This window comes from Ictidomys tridecemlineatus, chromosome 12, assembly GCF_052094955.1.
Source record: "Ictidomys tridecemlineatus isolate mIctTri1 chromosome 12, mIctTri1.hap1, whole genome shotgun sequence".
Lineage (NCBI taxonomy): Eukaryota > Metazoa > Chordata > Mammalia > Rodentia > Sciuridae > Ictidomys > Ictidomys tridecemlineatus.
The window spans coordinates 54,156,099-54,174,755 of NC_135488.1; the positions used below are offsets into that span (position 1 = coordinate 54,156,099).

Sequence of the window (18,657 nt, forward strand, 5' to 3'; positions counted from 1 at the left end):
AATTAAAAGGACTAAAACTGCAGTCATTTAAAATGTTGACACTTTATCTATAAGTTATTAATAGAAAAGGGCTTTAAAAATGTGAAGGCAATTTTCTTATGAATGTTGACTATTCTCTACCAGAAAGAGAAAATGCTGTTAGCTTGAATGACTCTTCAGTGTTTCCAGGTAGTGTGGGCATTCTCAACTAACTAGATTGATGCAGGGCCCAGACAAGGTTTTCCTCTCTGACCTTTCCTTATCTTTTTTTTTAAAGCCTACCAAGAATACAAAAATGAAAAATCATTCAGTACCCAAGAGAGTTGGAGCCAACTGAATCAGAAGATAGATCTTGGCTAATTCTGAGGGAAAGTGTCTCTTCAGGAAGTTAGAATCTTGGTTTGGTTAGATTCCTTTTTTAATAAAAAAAAAATTAGTTGTAGACAGACACAACTAAAGCCTTTTATTTTTATTTTTTTTAATTTTTATGTGGTGCTGAGGATCAAACCCAGTGCTTTATATGTGCTAGGCAGGTACTCTACCACTGAGCTACAACCCCAGCCCTGGCTTTCTCTATATTGGGAGAAAGACCAACTGGTTCTACAGGAGCCTTTTTGAGTCTCCCCTACCACAGTTGTGTAGGGTTCAGTTGAAGTTCCTCTCTCAGCATAGATTTTCATTTTTTCAGACAGGAAGTTGGAGATCTGTAGAGAGGGTAGTGACTGGAACTGTTGATGACCAAACAGGAATGAATGTTAGGTCTTTGAACTCTTTGAGCAAACTCCCTCTATGATGACAATTGGATTGCTGTAAAAATCATTATTGTTTTAAAAAATGCTTTTGGAAGATGAAGTAACTAAGATGTAATACACAGGGTGCCATGAAGAGCTGATTCATAAACACACACATGGATACCAAGATACAGGTTCAAATAATCCTTGAATTAATGCTCCTAAGGACTTGCATAAAATTGTCCATGAGCGGAAAGTGGTGGCTCACGCCTGTAATCCCAGAAACTCAGGAGGCTGAGGCAGGAGGATCAAAAATTCAAAGCCAGCCTCAGCAGATTAGTGAGGCACTTAGCAACTCAGAGAGACCTTATCTCTAAATAAAATATAGAAAAGGGCTGGGGATGTGGATCAGTGGTTCAGTTCCCATGGGCTAAATTCCTGGTACTAAAAAAAAAAAAAAAAAAAAAAAAAAGATTGTCCATGAACGTATGGGAAGAAACATCAATAATGAGATATTAAAAAGCTACATCTTGTACCATATACTTATAGGTCATGAATAAAATTAGATTGTAAAAGTTGTCAGTCTACCAACAGTAATATATAGGAGGCCAGATATTAGATTCAGAAAGATTTCTCCCATAATTTGAGAAACACAATAGGGTTAAAGTTTCCCCTTGAAGGATTTGCCCTTGGTGGTTGAGGAGAACTTAATTTCTACTAAAATTATAGTAAGCAGAGTGTTAGAATCGGAGTGTACTTGGCACATGTCATCTACTCATTAACTTGTACGGCTCAGAAACCAGGGCTTGGAAAGAGAGCGTAAGGCTGCAAAATATAAGACAAAATTATCGTCACTAAGTGGTTAGTGCTGGAGTCCGAACTAGAAGCCCAAACACAGAGAGAAGGATCTTGTTACCTCTGAATATTTTATTTTTCATTCAGTTACAATTCTGCATGCTAATTAATCCCAATGGGAGGGACAGAAGTCCCCTTGACCCATAATGTTAGATCCAGGGGACACTTTCTAAGCATGTTTTCTAAAGTATTTCACCTTCCTGGAGTTCTACTCTCTGTTGAATGGTATGGTTCTTTGCTCTTAATATTCATCCAACTTCTCTGACTATTCTTACTAATTCCCTGTCACTGGGTTATAAAATATTAATGTTTAATAAAGATTCCCTGGAAACTCTCTGCTGCCTTCCATGTGGGTTATGTGCTAGTAACTCTCAAAGGGATATCTATAAGCCAGACTTGATTCTCAGTTGCTGGCCTCCTGGGTATCTCCATATAGATTCCCTATAGTCATTCAATTTTAACATGTCACCAACTTCTTACAAGACATATATATTTTCTGTTGGTCTCTCTGTCTGTTTTTCTCTCTCCATTCATGCGCCCATCTACAAATGGGCTTATATGTATGTATCCTTTGTCAAAAATGATATACTTGTAAAGTTTTTGAGCCTCAAGTTAAAGACACAGAGAATAAGAAAGGGGGTGGGGAAAAGAAACAATGAAGTAAACTACCATCTTATACGTAGGAGCAAGGACAAGGTTCCATTCCTGTCACTGATAATTAGTTCCATGCAAGTTGCAAATTACTTCAAAAAATAATAGAAAGGCAACAGAATACAAAGAGGAAGAAGAACAGAAAGAAAACATCACAGGAATATAAAGAAATAAGCAACACAAATCAAGATGACAGAAGTAAGATTACGAAGCCACAAAAATGGTGATTAAGAAAAAATTAATAACAACGTATGCTGTAGTTTTTTATAACACATGAGCTGTTTAGTGAAAATAGCAGGCTACAAAATTGCATGCATAAGGATCATGCACATGTCTAGCATGTGAGGACATTGACAGGAGCTGAGTGTAGGATTTAGTAATATGTATCTTAGAATCTCACTGATCTAGACTGGAATTCCCAGGCTATAAGTTACCAACTGTGAGAGCTTCAGCTGGTTATCAAGCTTACTATATTTTAATTTCCTTTTTTTAAAAGAACAAAATGATAAAAATTTGTTGGTGATAATGAAATTGAACTATCTTCAGACTTTAGAAAATCCTCCAAAACAAAGTCTGCACTGGATAAGGGGAGCAATGATTATACTGCTAACTCCTTGCAAATAGTATCCTAATGCCTGTGTCTCATTACACAAATGTCCCTTTGCTTAGCAATATGGAGGAGTGAACGTGGATGGGAGGTTTGAAGGACTGAATTCTGGGTCTGGATCTGTCAATAATTAGGTCTGTGATCTTGAGTAATCCATTCAAAAACTCTATGGAGGAGCTGTTCTCAAAGCTCATGTCGGCTCTTTAAAAATTCTATAATTTGACCTACATGAAATTCACTTCACCTGTAAGGATGTATAATGGACTTCAAGTGAAGGTGTGGAAAACAACATTGCATATTAATGGAAACTAAGGAGAACAGGAGTAGCTATACCTGTAACAAATACAGCAGATTTTAAGTAAGAAACAAAAAGAGATTAGAAAGTCTTTATATAATGATAAAGGGGTCAATCCAACAAGAGGATGTGACCACTGTAAAAATGTATACATCCAATATTTGAGAACCCAAATACATAAAGCAAACACCAATAATCTGAAAGGAGAGACTACAATCCAATAGTAGCAGGAGACTTGAGCAGATCATCCAGACAGAAAACCAATAAGGAAATACTGGACTTAAACTGTATTATAGATTAGATCAGTCTCATAGACTTTCAGAAATTCCATCCAACAGTTGTAGAATACACAGTCTTAGCAAGCACACATGGAACGTTCTCTAGGATAGATCATATATTATGCCACAAAACAAGACTTAACCGATTTGAGGGAGAGAAACCATACTAAATATCTTTTTTGAGCACAAAGCTCAGAAATCAACAACAGAAAAGACTTCAAAACATTCACAAACACATGGAAATTAAACATGCTCCTGATAAACCAATGAGTTAATTAAAAACAAAATAAAGGGAAACTTTAATAACTTCTTGGGATAAATAATAACAGAAACAAAACATATTAAAATCTTTGGGATATGGCAAAAGCAGTTCTAAGGAGGGATGTTTATAAACAATAAATATCTACATCAAAAAAGAAGAAATAGTGCAAATTAAAAAATTAATACCATACCTCATGGAACTAGAAACATAAGAAAAAATACTGAGCCCTAAATTAATACTTGGGGAAAAAAATATCAGAGAAGAAACAAAAGGTATTAAGGTTAGATAAACATCAGAAAACACAAACAGAAGTAAGAATTGTTTCTTATTGAAAAGGAAAACAAAATTGGCAAATGTTTGGCTATGATAAAGAAAAAGAAAGAAATTTCAAATAAATAAACCTGAAATGAAAATGGAGGCATTACAACGGACACAACAGAAATACAAAGGTTTTCATAAGAGATTATCATGAACAATTACATGCCAACAGATTGAATAACCTAGCACTGGATGTACTCCTTGATGCATATGCTCTACCAAGATTGAGTAATGAAAAAACAGAAAATCTGAATAGACCCAGAAAGAGTAAATCATGGTATTAGTAATAAGTCTCCCATCAAAGAAAAGTTTGCAGCCTGATGATTTCACTGTGGAGTTCTATCAAACACTCAGAGTAAATACCAATTCTTCTCAAAATCTTTCGAAAAAACTGAGGAGGAAGGAACACTTTCAAACTCATTTTAAGAAGCCAGTACCACCTTGATACCAAAGGCATATAAAGACAATATAAATAAAGAAGTGTACAGCCCATTAACTCTGATGAATATAGATCCAAAAATACTCAACAAATTCTAACTGGATCCAACAGTTAAAAAGATAATTCACCATGATCAAGTGGGACTCATACCAGAGATGTAAGGATGATTCAACATAGATGAGACAACAAATTTGATAAGCTCTATGGGGAGGTTGAAGTATAAAAACCACAATTAATTTCTGTGGTCGTGGAAGAAGCATTTTACAAAATTCCACCTCCTTTCATGATACACTCAACAAACTAGATACAGAAAGAATACGTCACAACAAAATAAAGATCTTACATGACAAAACCCCCAGCCAACATCATATTTAGTGGAACAAAGTTTAAAGTTTTTCCCTATGTTCCAGAACAAGATAAGCACACCCATTCTCACCACTTCTAGTCAACACAGTACCAGAAGTCCTCACCAGAGTAATTGGGAAACAGAAAGAAAGAAAGAAAAGACATCCAAATTGCAAACTAAAAAGTTAAAAATCCTACTGTTTGTAGATAATGTACACATACAAAACCTTAAAGATTTCAACAAATAATTAAAACTAATAAATAAATTCAGTACAATTGTAGGATACAAAATTAACAAATAAAAGCAGAAGCACTGCTACCTAACTATCTCAAAGAGAAATCAAGAAAACAATCACATTTACAAAAACACAAAAGAAAAAAAAAATACTTAGGTACAAATTTAACCAAGGAAATAAAAGATCTCAACATTGAAAACTATCAAACATTACTGAAAGAAATTGAGAAAGACATAAGTGAATGGAAACATATTCTGTGTTCATGGAATGGAAGAATTAATATTATCAAAATGCCCATAATACTCAAAGTGTTCTACAGCTTTAACTCAATTTCTTTCAAAATATCAATGATATTTCTCATAGAATGAGAAAAAAATAATCCTAAAATTCATGTGGAACTACAAAACACCCTGAAAAATAAAAACAATCTTAATCAAAATGTACCAAGCTGGAAACCTCACATTGCCCAGCATCAAAATATACTATAAAGCTATAGCAACTCAGACAGCATAGTATTGGCATAAAAGCAGAAAATACATAGACCAATGCAATAGAATAGAGCCTAAAAATAATTCCACACTTCTATAGTCAACTTATTTTTTTTTACATAGAAGCTAATAACTGTGAAACTACCAGAAGAAAACACAGGGCAAACATTACATGCTATTGGCTGGAGCAATGACTTTTTTGATATGAACCCATAGTAATAGTAAGAAAAACCAAAGATAGACAAATGGGATTCAGCAAATAAAGAGTAACTTCACAACAAAGGAAACAATATATAAAACTAAGAGATAACCTACACAATGGGGTAAAAATATTTGCAAACTATACCTTTTATAGGCATTAATATCCAAAATACATAAGAAACTCAAACAACTCAATAGGAAGAAAACAACCTAAATTAAAAACAAGCAAATGAGTTGATTAATAGCCATTTCTCAAAGAAGTCATACAGATACAAGGTATATGAAAAAATGTCCAACATCAGGGAAATGAAACAAAAATACTATGGTGAATACCACCTTACTCCAGTAAGAATGACTATTATCAGAAAGACAAAAGATAACATATGCTGGCAAGTATGAGGAGTAAAAGGAACCCCTGCACACTGTTGATGGGAATGTACCTTAGTACAGCCATCATGGAAAACAGTGTGGGGGTTCCCAAAAAACTAAAATAGAGCCAGACATGGTGGTGCTCTCCCGCAATCCCTGGGGAGACTGAGGCAGGAGGATTACAAGTTCAAGGCCAGCCTCAATAACTTAGCAAGACCCCATCTCAAAATAAAAAACAAATAAATAAAAAGTGCTGGCGGGTATAGCTCAGTGATACAGTGCCCCTGAGTTTACTCTCTGGTATTAAAAAAAAAAAAATAGAACTACCATAGGATCCATAGGATCTAGTAATCTACTACTGAGTTTATATTTAAAGGAAATAAAATCAGTATGTCAAAGTAATATCTGTACCCTCATGTTGATTGCAGCATTATTTATAACAGCTAAGGCATGGAATTAACCTAAGTCTCCATCAGAGAATTAATGGATAAAGAAAATATATATATATATATAAAATGGAATAATACTCAGGTCAAAAAGAGTGATATCCTGTCATTCATGACTTCATGAATTTAAGTAAATTAAGTCAGGTACAGAAAGACAGATACCATATATTCAAACTCATGTATGGAATCTAAAATCACTGATCTCACAAAAGTAGAGTGTAGAATGGTATTTAGCAAGGACTAGGGTAATTGAGGGTGGAAGTTGGAGACATGTTGGTTAAAGACAAGAAGAGTACAAAAGGTCTACGTTACAACATGGTATCTATGTTAATAGTGTACTATATTCTCAAAAACTGCTGAGAATGAATGGAACATGTTCTCATAAAAATGATAACTATATGAAATAATGTGTATATTCATTAGCCAAATTTGATCATTCCACATTAAAAATATGGAAAATGTATATATGTTTTAAAATATCCTATTCTACATAATAAATACATATGATTTTATATATCAACATATTTTTTTTTTACAAATAAATAAAACATCACAGTGGCCAGAGGAAAGATAAATTAGAGAGTCACAGTGCCAGACATAAACTGAATAATTCTCTCTGTGTTTAGCTCTGCTTTGCCTGCCAGGTTACTCTGTGTAGAAACACGAACATACTATGGAAATGACACCAAATCCTTGCCTTTTGTGCCAGAGGAGCCTGCCAACGATGGAGGAGAAAAAGGTGCTAAAGGATCAAATCCAGAAAAAAAAACTTCTGGTTCTGTCCCCTGACAGTGTGACCACAATGTTCAACATGTGAATTATATGGATTTCCATTTTTATTAAGCAATACTCCTTCACCTCTCTTAGTTTTCATCAGTACCATTGTAAGATGTTCAGAAATTTTAGTTATTGAATAATTTTCTAAAAATTAATTAAGGAAGACTGGAGTTGTGGCTCAGTGGTAGAGCGCTCGCCTTGCACGTGTGAGACCCTGTGTTTGATCCTCAGCACCACATAAAAATAGATAAACAACATAAAGATATTGTGCTCATGTATAACTTAAAAATATTTTTAAAAAATTAATTGAGGAAAAGTTCATGCCTCAGTGTTGAATTTGGACTAACAAAGGTTTAAGACACAAGACACGTCATCCCTCATTCTGGGAACCAGTGGTGCATTCTCCACCACCCAAAATGGGAAAGGAACTAGCCGATGATATCTAACTCCACTGGGAGCAATGAAACCTCCTCTGGGTCAAGCCCCCAAGGAATCAAGCAGAACTTGGTGAGAGACACATGTTTCCAGGAGGCAACAGGGGTTGGAAGCTGACAGACACAATCAGGCTTCCAAGTGGCTGTTTCTTTTTAATAAATATAACCCAATGGGACAGCAGTGGCATAAAACTTTTTCATGCAGTGAATCTCAAAAAGTTGAGGGGGAGCAAGGAGATTTTACAAACCCTTAGTCAGATGCTATGAGAAAAGCACAAAGTATAGGGGACAAATTAGGGGTCAAACTCTGGAACCTCTCCTGCTCAACAAACAAATAACAGTTCTTAATTTGCTCTGGCAGGAGATTGATGATCACATCTGAAACAACAAGAAGGATTTGTGAGCTGTTTCCAAAGCAGATGGAGAGAGAGGCTGCACTTCAGAATAAGTCTAAAATTGCATCTATCTCGACAGGAACATACTAACCAACTGAAGGATGAACCTCTGCTCAGTAGGCCGGGCAAAGCTGGAATTGTAAGAGAACCTGTTAAAAATTATAAAAGGAGAGAGAGAGAGAGAGAGAGAGAGAGAGAGAGAGAGAGAGAGAGAGAGAGAGAGAGAGAACCGACTATACCACGAAGAGATGAAGAGGTCACAGTTCCCAGTATGAGGAATACTGAACAATAAAAGAGAATAAACTCATGGCATTTGCAGGTAAATGGATGGAGTTAGAGAAGATAATGCTAGGTTAGCCAATCCTTAAAAAACAATGCTGAATGTTTTCTCTGATATAAGGAGGATGATTCATAGTGGGATAGGGAGCAGGAGCATGGGAGGAATAGAAGAACTCTAGATAGGGCAGAGGGGTGGGAGGGAAAGGGAGGGGGTATGGGATTAGAAATGATGTTGGAACATGATGATCATTACTATCCAAAGTACAGGTATGAAGACATGAATTGGTGTGAATATGCTATGTATACAACCAGAGATATAAAAAATTGTGCTCTATATATGTAATGAGAATTGTAAAGCATTCTGCTGACATATGTAAATTTAAACATTACATTAGAAAAACAAAGTGCAGAAAAATCAAATCTCACCAATAAATAAATAAATAGAAGAAGAAGAAGAAGAAAGACAAAAAGAATTACACCTCTGTCAACTTTAAAGGGTTTTTCACACTTTAACATTTAGATTGCTTCAGTGAGAAATTCTAGATTTCAATAAACTGCAAAGTAGGACCACTAGGGATATTTATTCCGGGTTTCTGGTATCCAACCAATATAAGAATCAATTTACTTTCTCTAATTTTATTTTCCTCCAGACTTCATTCCTTATTAAATCTTAGATATTCCCCTACATCATCTGAGTTACACAAGCCTATGGGTAAGTGTTTTGTACATGCCAAAGAAAATTCATTTAGAAGGTATCAGAAAGCTGGACATAAACAACTCAGGAAAGAGCACTGAGAATTCAAAAAACGAAGAATGGATCAGTAGGCTTGAGGAGGCAGCAGATTCTGATCAGGAGAAATAAAAAAAAGAGGTAAATAAAAGACACTTTGAGCTATCTTCTCAGTCCCAAAGGGATAGATTTGTTCAAGATGTGATGCTGGGTCATCTGACATCGTCTAAAGTTTGGATGTGATAGACACCTCCATATCAGTCAAAGAGGAAGATTCTCATACATGAGAATTTGGGCTAATTGACTAGATGATATCTGAGAAATCAAGTATTATAGCCTCCTCATTTAATAGATTAGGCACATGAAATTCAAATATATTGATCAAAGTGATATAACAAATGTGGTTATTGTGACTGCTACTGGCAATAAGGAGTCCAAAATTTCATAATTCATGTTCTTGTCCCCAAGGGACAACACCAGGCATCAATACCCACACCTCATGTACACAAACTGACGCCAATTTGAAAGAGATTTTGAACTCCATCAAGATTTTAAAGTTTTCTTCATCCTTTCCTTGTAATATGCCCCTTGCAAAAAAAAAAAAAAAAAAAAAAAATCTTGTTTCTTTTCCTAACTCTGACAATTTAAGTTCATTATCTCTTTCTCCTATACCTGCCTCTCAAGTGTGAGGGTGTTGTCTGGCCTACCAAACTTTGTTTTCTAATGTCTTTGCTTTGTGGTGACTCCCAACTCCATACAGATTCACACATCTGTAGACAAGTGCCATTGTATATATATATTTGTGGTCTCTGCCGTCATGTGTAAAACCTCTAACTCTTATTAGGGTAATTCTCACACTTGAATTTTGGAAGACTCAGGTTCCTCATTAAAATGCATTTTCCTGATCTCCAACCTTCCCATCTCCAGAGATTTGATGTGTGTATTTTAATCTGTACTTCCAAGAGATTCAGATTTGGAAGGATTTACATATTTGAACTGAACATAGATTGTAAGCTGTCTTATACAGTGTGAATGTCATGATAATGGCTCTGTCTCATGTTTCTTTGTTCCTCTTGGTATTGTGTTATGCCCAGTGTAGAACTAAATGATATTCTCTAGAAGAAGAGATGCTCCTCAGAAGATTTGAGGTGTCCAGGAAGGTATGTCCCATCTGTAATGTAAGATCCTGGGCAGAAATAAGTGAAATTGTGTTTCAGAGAACAGCGTTGGTTCCTCTCTTAGATGATGTGGTATCTCAGAGATTCTGTAATTAACCAGTTAATGTCGTTCACTGGTGCTGAGGCCAAGGTAAACATACCAATGCCCAGAAGTGGTACGTGAACAACCCTTTCTCTTACATAGTGCTCACTGTTTACAACGTGATTCTGGATCTAGCATAAAGTCCAGCGCAACAACATGGGTTACTCAATGCTTGTTAAGCAGCAGAGCACATCATCATATTCATGACATGTCCTTTGTTATTATGACACCGCCACCTCCTAGCTTCTGCTTTTGAGATATGAAGCAGTGTTTATCTATGTGGTCAAAAAACTACCTAATAGGCCCATACTCTGTAGTGAGTTTACCAGGGTCTTACATCCAATACTCTTTAAGTTGCTATATTCAGGTTACGGACAATTCCTTTGTTCGATTTTCATTAAACAAGGTATTTCTATACTAGCAAAAGGTCAATTTAATTGGACTAATAATTTGAAAAAGGCAGTCCAATCAATACAATTGTATTATATACGTGCAGTGAAAGTTACCTTACTACTTCCTTAGCAAATTGCAAGCAGTAGCAGTTAACAGGAAACTTTTTTTCTTCTTTATTTTAGTAACTCCCCACTTCCCAGACTCATTGAACATACTCTTATGAGACCATGCATGGACTGGAGCTTGACATGAGCTCTTATGCTCTCCTTTCATTTAGCCAGTTGTGAGGTAGTCTCTAAAGGAAGGGAAGAAATTAGTTCAAGTGTCTTTTTCTCCCTTAAGAGTTGATTATTCAATAGCATACTTTTATTGATGAATTTTTCAACCACCCAATAAAACCTTGCATTTAGTACATACTGTAGCATTTGGTGCTACAGTATGTACTAAATGCAAGAACATATATCCTTGGATCCAAAGGATATATGTTCTTTGGATTATTATTGTTTAAAAAACAATAACTTTAAATTGTTATTCAAGATTAACAGTAGATATCATGAAGGGCCACCTGCTTAGCTGTCAAATTACTTGAACAGAAAATAATTATCATAGGGAGTGAGGGGGAAGGAGATGGGAAAAAAGAAAGAATATGCAAGGAAAGGCACGGCAAACAGAACTGAATATGACATGAAGATAGTGTAATAGAATGGTGGTCAAATAAGGACTCCATGTGGATGTGATCTAGATTTTCAGCTCCTTAATTAAAATATTTCGAATGAAGGAGTTCTGAAAACGCAACTGGTACAAGTTAAAGGAATCTTAAGGTGCTAATGAAGTATTTCAGATACAGTTAGCTTTCAGAAATGCATGTTATCCAAACAAATGGTTAGAGATGTGCCCCAAATGAATATTTTACATAGGGTCTCCACATTTGCCGATGATTAGAACAAGAGGCAGGGTTCATTGACAAAGAATTTGCAAAGAACAAGGCTGCTTCTGAACACAGCCGCCTCTGCAGCTTACTTCCAGAAACATCAAGTAATAACAACACACATTTTCAGCTCAGCTGCCTTGGCTTTCCAAACCAAACGCTGTCTTGAGATAATGAATTCAAAAAGGGGAATTCAAGTGTGAACATTTTGCAAGGCTCAGCAGTGTGGAAAATCCTTTTGTGCACTTTATAATTTTCTGTTTGTTTTAGTCTCTGCACAGTAAAATCTCCTGCTTTGTCACACACACACATAAGCCAGTTTCAGGGGCAGGTGGAGAGTCTCCCTCCTGGCTCCCACTTGTAGGCGTGCTAGTTTCTCCATGTGAGTTTCCCCCCTTCCTCTGCTGAGATGTGTGATGGAGTATGGAAATGACAACAGGAACTCCACAATATTTCTTTGTGAGCGCCATGCTGGGTAATGTTGGTTTTCATTTTCCGGGATAAGTAAGCCACAGAGCAGAGACCCCAATGGCCCCTAGAATCTTCTTGGACTTAACCCTCTTTCCATCTCCTGAACATTTCATCTGGTCCAGCTCTAAAGCTCTGTGACAACAGTCTCAGGGAGGGTTTGTTGTAAAGAAACTCACCAAAGAGTCAGAATTAGTGTTTTATAGATGCAACTTTGACTTCTCTTTGTCATCGTCTCCCAAACAATTAATACCAAACCTAAAATTGTTGGCACGGGTACTGGAAAGAGCATGAGCCTTGATATTAGAGGGACCAAGTTAAAATCTTAACCTACGTTTGTGGCCTTGGGAAAGTTATTTATTCTGCCTGCTGAGAGAAGCTAGTCATACATATGTCAGAGAACTGAAGAGCAAATTAAATGAGATGAATTATAAAATAATTTTATCTGGTAGACTGTCTCACGACAAATTTTTTTTTCAATTTTTGATTTGTTCTTTTTAGTCATACATAAGAGAAGAAGGTATTTTGACATATTGTACACACATAGAGTATAACTTCCCATTTTTGTGGTTGTACATGATGTGGAGTTACACTGGTTGTGTATTCATATTTTCATTCATATGAAAATATGAAAGTTATATCCGATTCATTCTACTGTCTTTCTAATATTTATTCCCCATTTGCCTTTCTCTGGAGATGTTTATTTTAAAATGACACTGTATGTCTTTCATCTGAACTTTATTTTTGAACTTTAAAAAGATAGGGCTGTGGGTGATTATCAGTGGAAGAGAGACTACCTAGAATGCCTGAGGCTGTGGCATTCATTCCCAACACTTCACAAGTAATAATGAAAATAATAATAATAATAATAAATTAATTTAAAAGGACACAATTTTAATGCTGATATTACTTAACAAGTTATATAATGGATAAATATCTTAAGATCAGGATCTTTATCAGATAAATGAGAATTAAACCATATTAATAGTATTCCTCCTGCCTGCCTTTATTCTCTCTCTTTTTTTTAAATGAGAGATTTTTTTTTTTTTTTACAGAACTCTTAGGTAAAAGTTCATGTAAAGCATATGAACAAAGAATTCCTTTTACTCTTCTTTCCAATTCCCAAGTTGGCAACCAGGAACACAGTTTGAGGGTGATCTCTAAGATGCTACCTAGCCTCATAATTCTAAGATATACAAATGAGAAAAGTAGAAGAAATGTTATTGTCTGAAGCCCAATTCAGCTTTTACTGTCAATCTGCTCTAATTGAACAGTGCTATGTAGACTGATTCTGAGTCACTTCATGCATCCAAGGAAGTAGTTACTAATTAGATAAGAATCTGCTCTATGAGCAAAGCTCTTAGCAGAGAGAGGATTCCCTAGGAGGTACTGAGCTGGTGATCTTTCGGTCTATTCTGAGAGGATTTAGAAGGGTCTTCTGCTCCAGGAATTTAGGCTAAATAGGCACACTCAGAACCATGTTTCTCTTAGCAACAACAGTCTAAAGAACATGTTTCTATCTCTCAGCACTTTTTAGTCAATCTATAAGCAACATTTACTGGATTCTGTAAGATAAAAAGATAAAATGCATCTACTTTCCTTTTATCCTACAGAATAATGGCCTAGAATTTTAATTCAGTTTACTTATTACCCCATAATTCTGACAAATGCCATTCTGTAAAATGTCCTTTAATTTTCTGGAACTCTCAAAAATAGACCCTATTTATGTATGGTCATTTATAGCTTTTCAGTCTAATATTTTCTTTCTTTGTCCAGCCCAATACTAAATTCTTTAATGTGTGGTCAGATATATGACACCACATTGGATGCAAATGTGTGTAGGGATTATAACACAAAGCTAGTCAGGATGTGGAGGCACTGGGCCTCTGTCAGTGAGAACATAAAATGGTACAACCTTTTTGGAAAAGAGTTTGGCAGTTTCTTAAAAAGTTCAACATAAGTTCCATGACCTTATTCTATGCCTCAAGAGTAGCTATTCTACTTCTATGTATTTAACCTGGAGAAGTGAAAGTTCCAAAGCAGAACTACTCAAATGATTGTTATCAGGTGAACATAACACACTGTAGGATACAGAATGTTATTCAGCAATAAAAGACTGAACTATTGTTGGGCACGGTGGCGCACACCCATAATCCTAGTGGTTGTGGAGGCTGAGGCAGGAGGATCACAAGATTAAAGCCAGACTTCAGCAATGGGAGGCCCTAAGCAACTCAGGGAGATCCTGTCTCTAAATAAAATACAAAATAGGGCTTAGGATGTGGCTTAGTGGCTGAGTGCCCCTGAGTTCAATCCCTGGTACCAAAAAAAAAAAAAAAAAAAAAAAAGACTGAACTATTGATACAGGACATAATAGCATAATATAGATGAATCTCAAACTCTGCTGAGGGAAAGAGGCTAAGCAAAAAGAGCACATAATTTTTGATGCTATTTATATAAAAGTCTAGCAAACACAAACTAATTCATGATAGTGGGGAAAAGATCAGCAGTTGCCTGGAGATGGTAGTGAACAGGAAGGGGCAGAAAGGACAGAGTCCAAAGGGACTAAGAAAATTTAAAGGGTAATGGATACATTCATTATTTGTATTGGTGTGGTGGTGCTTCCATGGAAATCATAGAAAGAAAAATTTATTATTCATACACATTAAATATGGACAGTTCTTAGCTGCCAATTATACCTCACTATGGCTGAGTTTATGAGAGAATAGGAAAAGGGCAAAGGAAGTAGAAATACAAATTCCCCCATAAGTTAGAAATTGTGTACAAGAAATTAAATACAAATTCCCAGAGGGGATGGACCCCACAAAATTTCCTTGTCCACACCGCTGGAAGAAAATCCAAACAAATCCAAAGAAATAACATTCTCATGATTGAAGAAGGAACAGTCCACCTGAATACATGGCTCTTTTCTCTTTTCTCCAAACAACCTGGCTGATAATCGTGGGGTCACTAATTCCTGTGGCTTGTTCTGGTCTATAATTGGGACTGTAAAAAATATATATATATATACTTATTTTTTGAACCTTCAGAAACCAATCCCTGGCCTTTGCTGCATCCTCTCTCTGCCTGTCTCTGCCTGTTGACCCAGTGAAAATCCAGAGGCAGGGCTTTGGCTGGCAGCATAGCTATTCTGCTCCATCTAGTGGGATCCGTGAAGAATGAAGACCACTCACCTGCCCTGAGTCATTTTCAAGAGAAGGGAACCGGATGCAGCCTGGCCCAGGATCAGCTCCCATATCCAGATAGGGGAGGTGTCTGGGGAGATGCAGCTGAACTCTGAGTGGGAAATGTCATTGTTGGACTTGACACTAGGACAGTGAGAGCTGAGACAGATGTGAGCGATTTCTGCTGCAGAGCAACATGAAAAGGCCACAGGAGGCCTGGCACCTTTGATTTGGCTCTCACAGCACCACAAGCAAAGCCAGCAATGCTGGGCTATTTTTAATGTTCAAAGAGCCTAGCAAAAGATTTATGACTACAAATATGTAGTGTGGGAGAGATAAATTGAAGCAGGGCTCTCCCAGCTCTGACAGAGGAGTGAGCCTGCCAGCCTGGTCAATAAAGTATTTAAGCCCTGAGTGCTGTGTGGGTTGTCATAGATTAAAATTTGAAAATCTTTTATGGTGTAACAAGGTCCTTAATTATAACTCTGGGCTCTGGATCATTTGCAGGTTGTGCAAACAGCAAGAGTTATGCCACAGTGAACATCCTTGGATACAATAGCCTTTAAATCCAATGTCCGTGAGAGAAAACACTCAATTCTCAAGTTCAAAATTATTTTCCCAAAATAAAGGAGTCTGAGAGATGTCTACCATAAAATCCTCCCCTGTCTCAATTGTACTTGGTATTATTTCTCTCTCATATGGAATTCATGGACTCTAACAAGCTAGCTGAAGTTTCAAGGTAACGTTGCTTTCAACTTTTTTCATCTGTCATCTTTTTTCTTCATCATTACAACATTCTCACTTTTTTTCTGAAAGTTTAAGATGCATGATGATTTTAGTTGCTGTGGATTTTAGCTGTCAATTAACTTCTTTGGCTGATAGACACTAGATCAGCAACCTCTCTTGGAACAAAAGAGTCTTGGATCTGAACCTAATAGGACTTGATTAGTAAAATATTTACTATCTTTTGAAGTGGGTACTGGAGATTGAACTCAGAGGCACTCAGCCACTGAACCACATCCCCAGACCTATTTTATATTTTATTTAGAGACAGAGTCTCTCTGAGTTGCTAAGTGCCTCTCGGGTTGCTGAGGCTGGCTTTGAACTTTCCATCCTCCTACCTCAGCCTCCCAAGTCTCTGGGATTATAGGTGTGTACCACCATGCCTGGCCAATATTTAACTATTACCAACAGATAACACTAAAGTAGTTTTGACTCTTGAGTGATTAGCATTAATTTGCAGGAAAGTTTACCTTATCCTTTGGCTCCATGCTTGGGACTGACTTCTAGTTCCAGTTGTCAAAGAATCAGATAATCTCAGAATTTAATTAACTCAAGAGTTACAGGTCTAGTCAGAAGACTATTGCCTTATAAAATAGAAATTACATATATGTCTAGATATAGTATATGTGTACACATAAATACATAATATGCATAAATAGGCAATAAGGAAGGTATTTATGATCTCTCCAGCTCATAACATATGCGTACGTTACCTCTAAGACTACATAAATGAATCTTACCTTATAAAATAAGAATATCTATAAAATGCTTTAAATTAATAGAATTACTGTGCACCTAGCAGATATTCCTCCTCCCTCAACTGACTCTGTTTACAATTCACCAAGGAACTTTCAAAAAAACTCCAACGAAGTTTTAATTTAACCTATATTCCTCAATTTTCCTGCTCATTGAGTAAACAAACACTGAATGCATTACAAGTACTCCCATTAAAAGGAGAACTCAATAAAGTCAATCATATTTGCAGCAAAAAATAATTTCAAGTTTGCCGAACATTAATTTTTTGAAGATGGGATAATCTTATAACAGGCCTGTACATATGGAGGCAGACTGGATGACACAGATGTGTGTCCTTGAGGGTTGGTTTTAGCATGCTCTTGAGTTGAATGTTGGTACTGAGATAAAGAAAAGGGTTCCCCAGGAGCACCTGGTATCACCTGGCTTCCCCTTAGAACATCTACCTTTGGAGAGACCAAATCAAAACTCCTTCACCTGCCTGATGTCTATTGCTGTCTTCCTTGGTTTTTCAACCTTGTCACTTAAACTAGGGGGACTGTAGGGTTGTGAGGAGGATATTCAGACTCATTAGCTTATAAAATGCCCCTCAGTTTCAGAGTTGGATCTATAAAGACATTTGGAAAAAAAAAAAGGGCAGATCCTTGAATACACACCCTCATGTTACTTAAAAAAATGCAACCAGTACTTCCATGTCTTATGTTACAAACTGATCCTCCAATCTTATATTCCAAACTGATCCTCCAAGACAGTCAAACCCACCTCTTCCTAAAGGCCCAAGTGAAATTTTGGCTCACTATCAAGCTTTTGATATATCTCACTTTGGCACGTGAGCTTTTCTGGTCGTAATATCTACAAATTACACTAATTTGATGTAATTTGTTCAAACAAATAAAATCATAGGGGAAAGAAAACAAAATTTCTTCTGGTATATTATGCTTTGTGGGAGGAAAGAGGAACAAGGATTTGGATATGAGGTAAGGAAGAATGCACAATAAGTGTTGTGAACCAAAGAGATTGGGCGGGTCATATAGGATGGTACTTAGAGATAAGTTGAGCCAGTAATGTGCTCAGGAGGAGCTGAATTAGGATGTACAGATCTGTAAGTGTAAGAACTGGAAGGTGTTTGAGTGGAAAAATCAAAGAGAGACTACTGCTGGGAAGTGAAAGGTATTGTCATTGACACCATACCAGTTCTCAAATCTGGTTTAAATTCACATCATTTGGTGTATTCTCAAAAATATCCCCAAGTCAAAGCTTTGATCAAGCCATTTGATCAAGGCTTATATCAGTTATTATCTCCTGTGTGTCTTAGATTACCCATTTATATTGGATAGTGACTTTGTTCATTCTTCTCCAATATCCTTCACTGGGATGGACCAGAAAGCAGTTCATGGAGAATGTTTCAGGGGAACCCAGAATAAATACTGGGTTTTGAACAAACACTTGAGAGGTATGTAGAAATTCCCATAATTACTTTAATTTAAGAAATATATTTACAGAGCTTTCTGTCTGGTGAAGAAGTTCCATACTATACCTCCACTGCTTTATCTATGCATCTCTTCCAAATGGCATTTTCTGAGTTGTGACCTTCGTTATAAATAAGGGAAAATTAAGGAAATATTCTTATACATATACCCATACACTAAACCTAAGCATACATGCACAAACCTCCCAGCACAATAAGTGAATGATTTTCTGACAATCACCTAATCTTTGTAAAACTAAGGAGTTGAGATTCAAGTCTCAACTCCCAGCCCAAAATTATTTTCATC

At 36.4% G+C, this 18,657-nt stretch overlaps 1 protein-coding gene across 7 annotated transcripts in view; it reads right to left on the bottom strand.

Annotated features, from left to right (window-relative positions):
* The window catches only part of Ctnna2 (catenin alpha 2), a 1,061,169-nt gene that overhangs the window by 384,774 nt on the left and 657,738 nt on the right, over positions 1-18,657 (bottom strand). Inside the window, exon 1 of one of the 7 annotated variants that reach the window (XM_078028940.1) lies at positions 15,356-15,495. The exons of the other annotated variants lie outside the window; for them this stretch is intronic. Coding sequence (XP_077885066.1) covers positions 15,356-15,418 — 63 coding nt within the window. The 5' untranslated portion in view covers positions 15,419-15,495. Of the gene's footprint in view, positions 1-15,355; positions 15,496-18,657 lie in introns of those variants that run through there. 7 annotated transcript variants of the gene reach the window in all.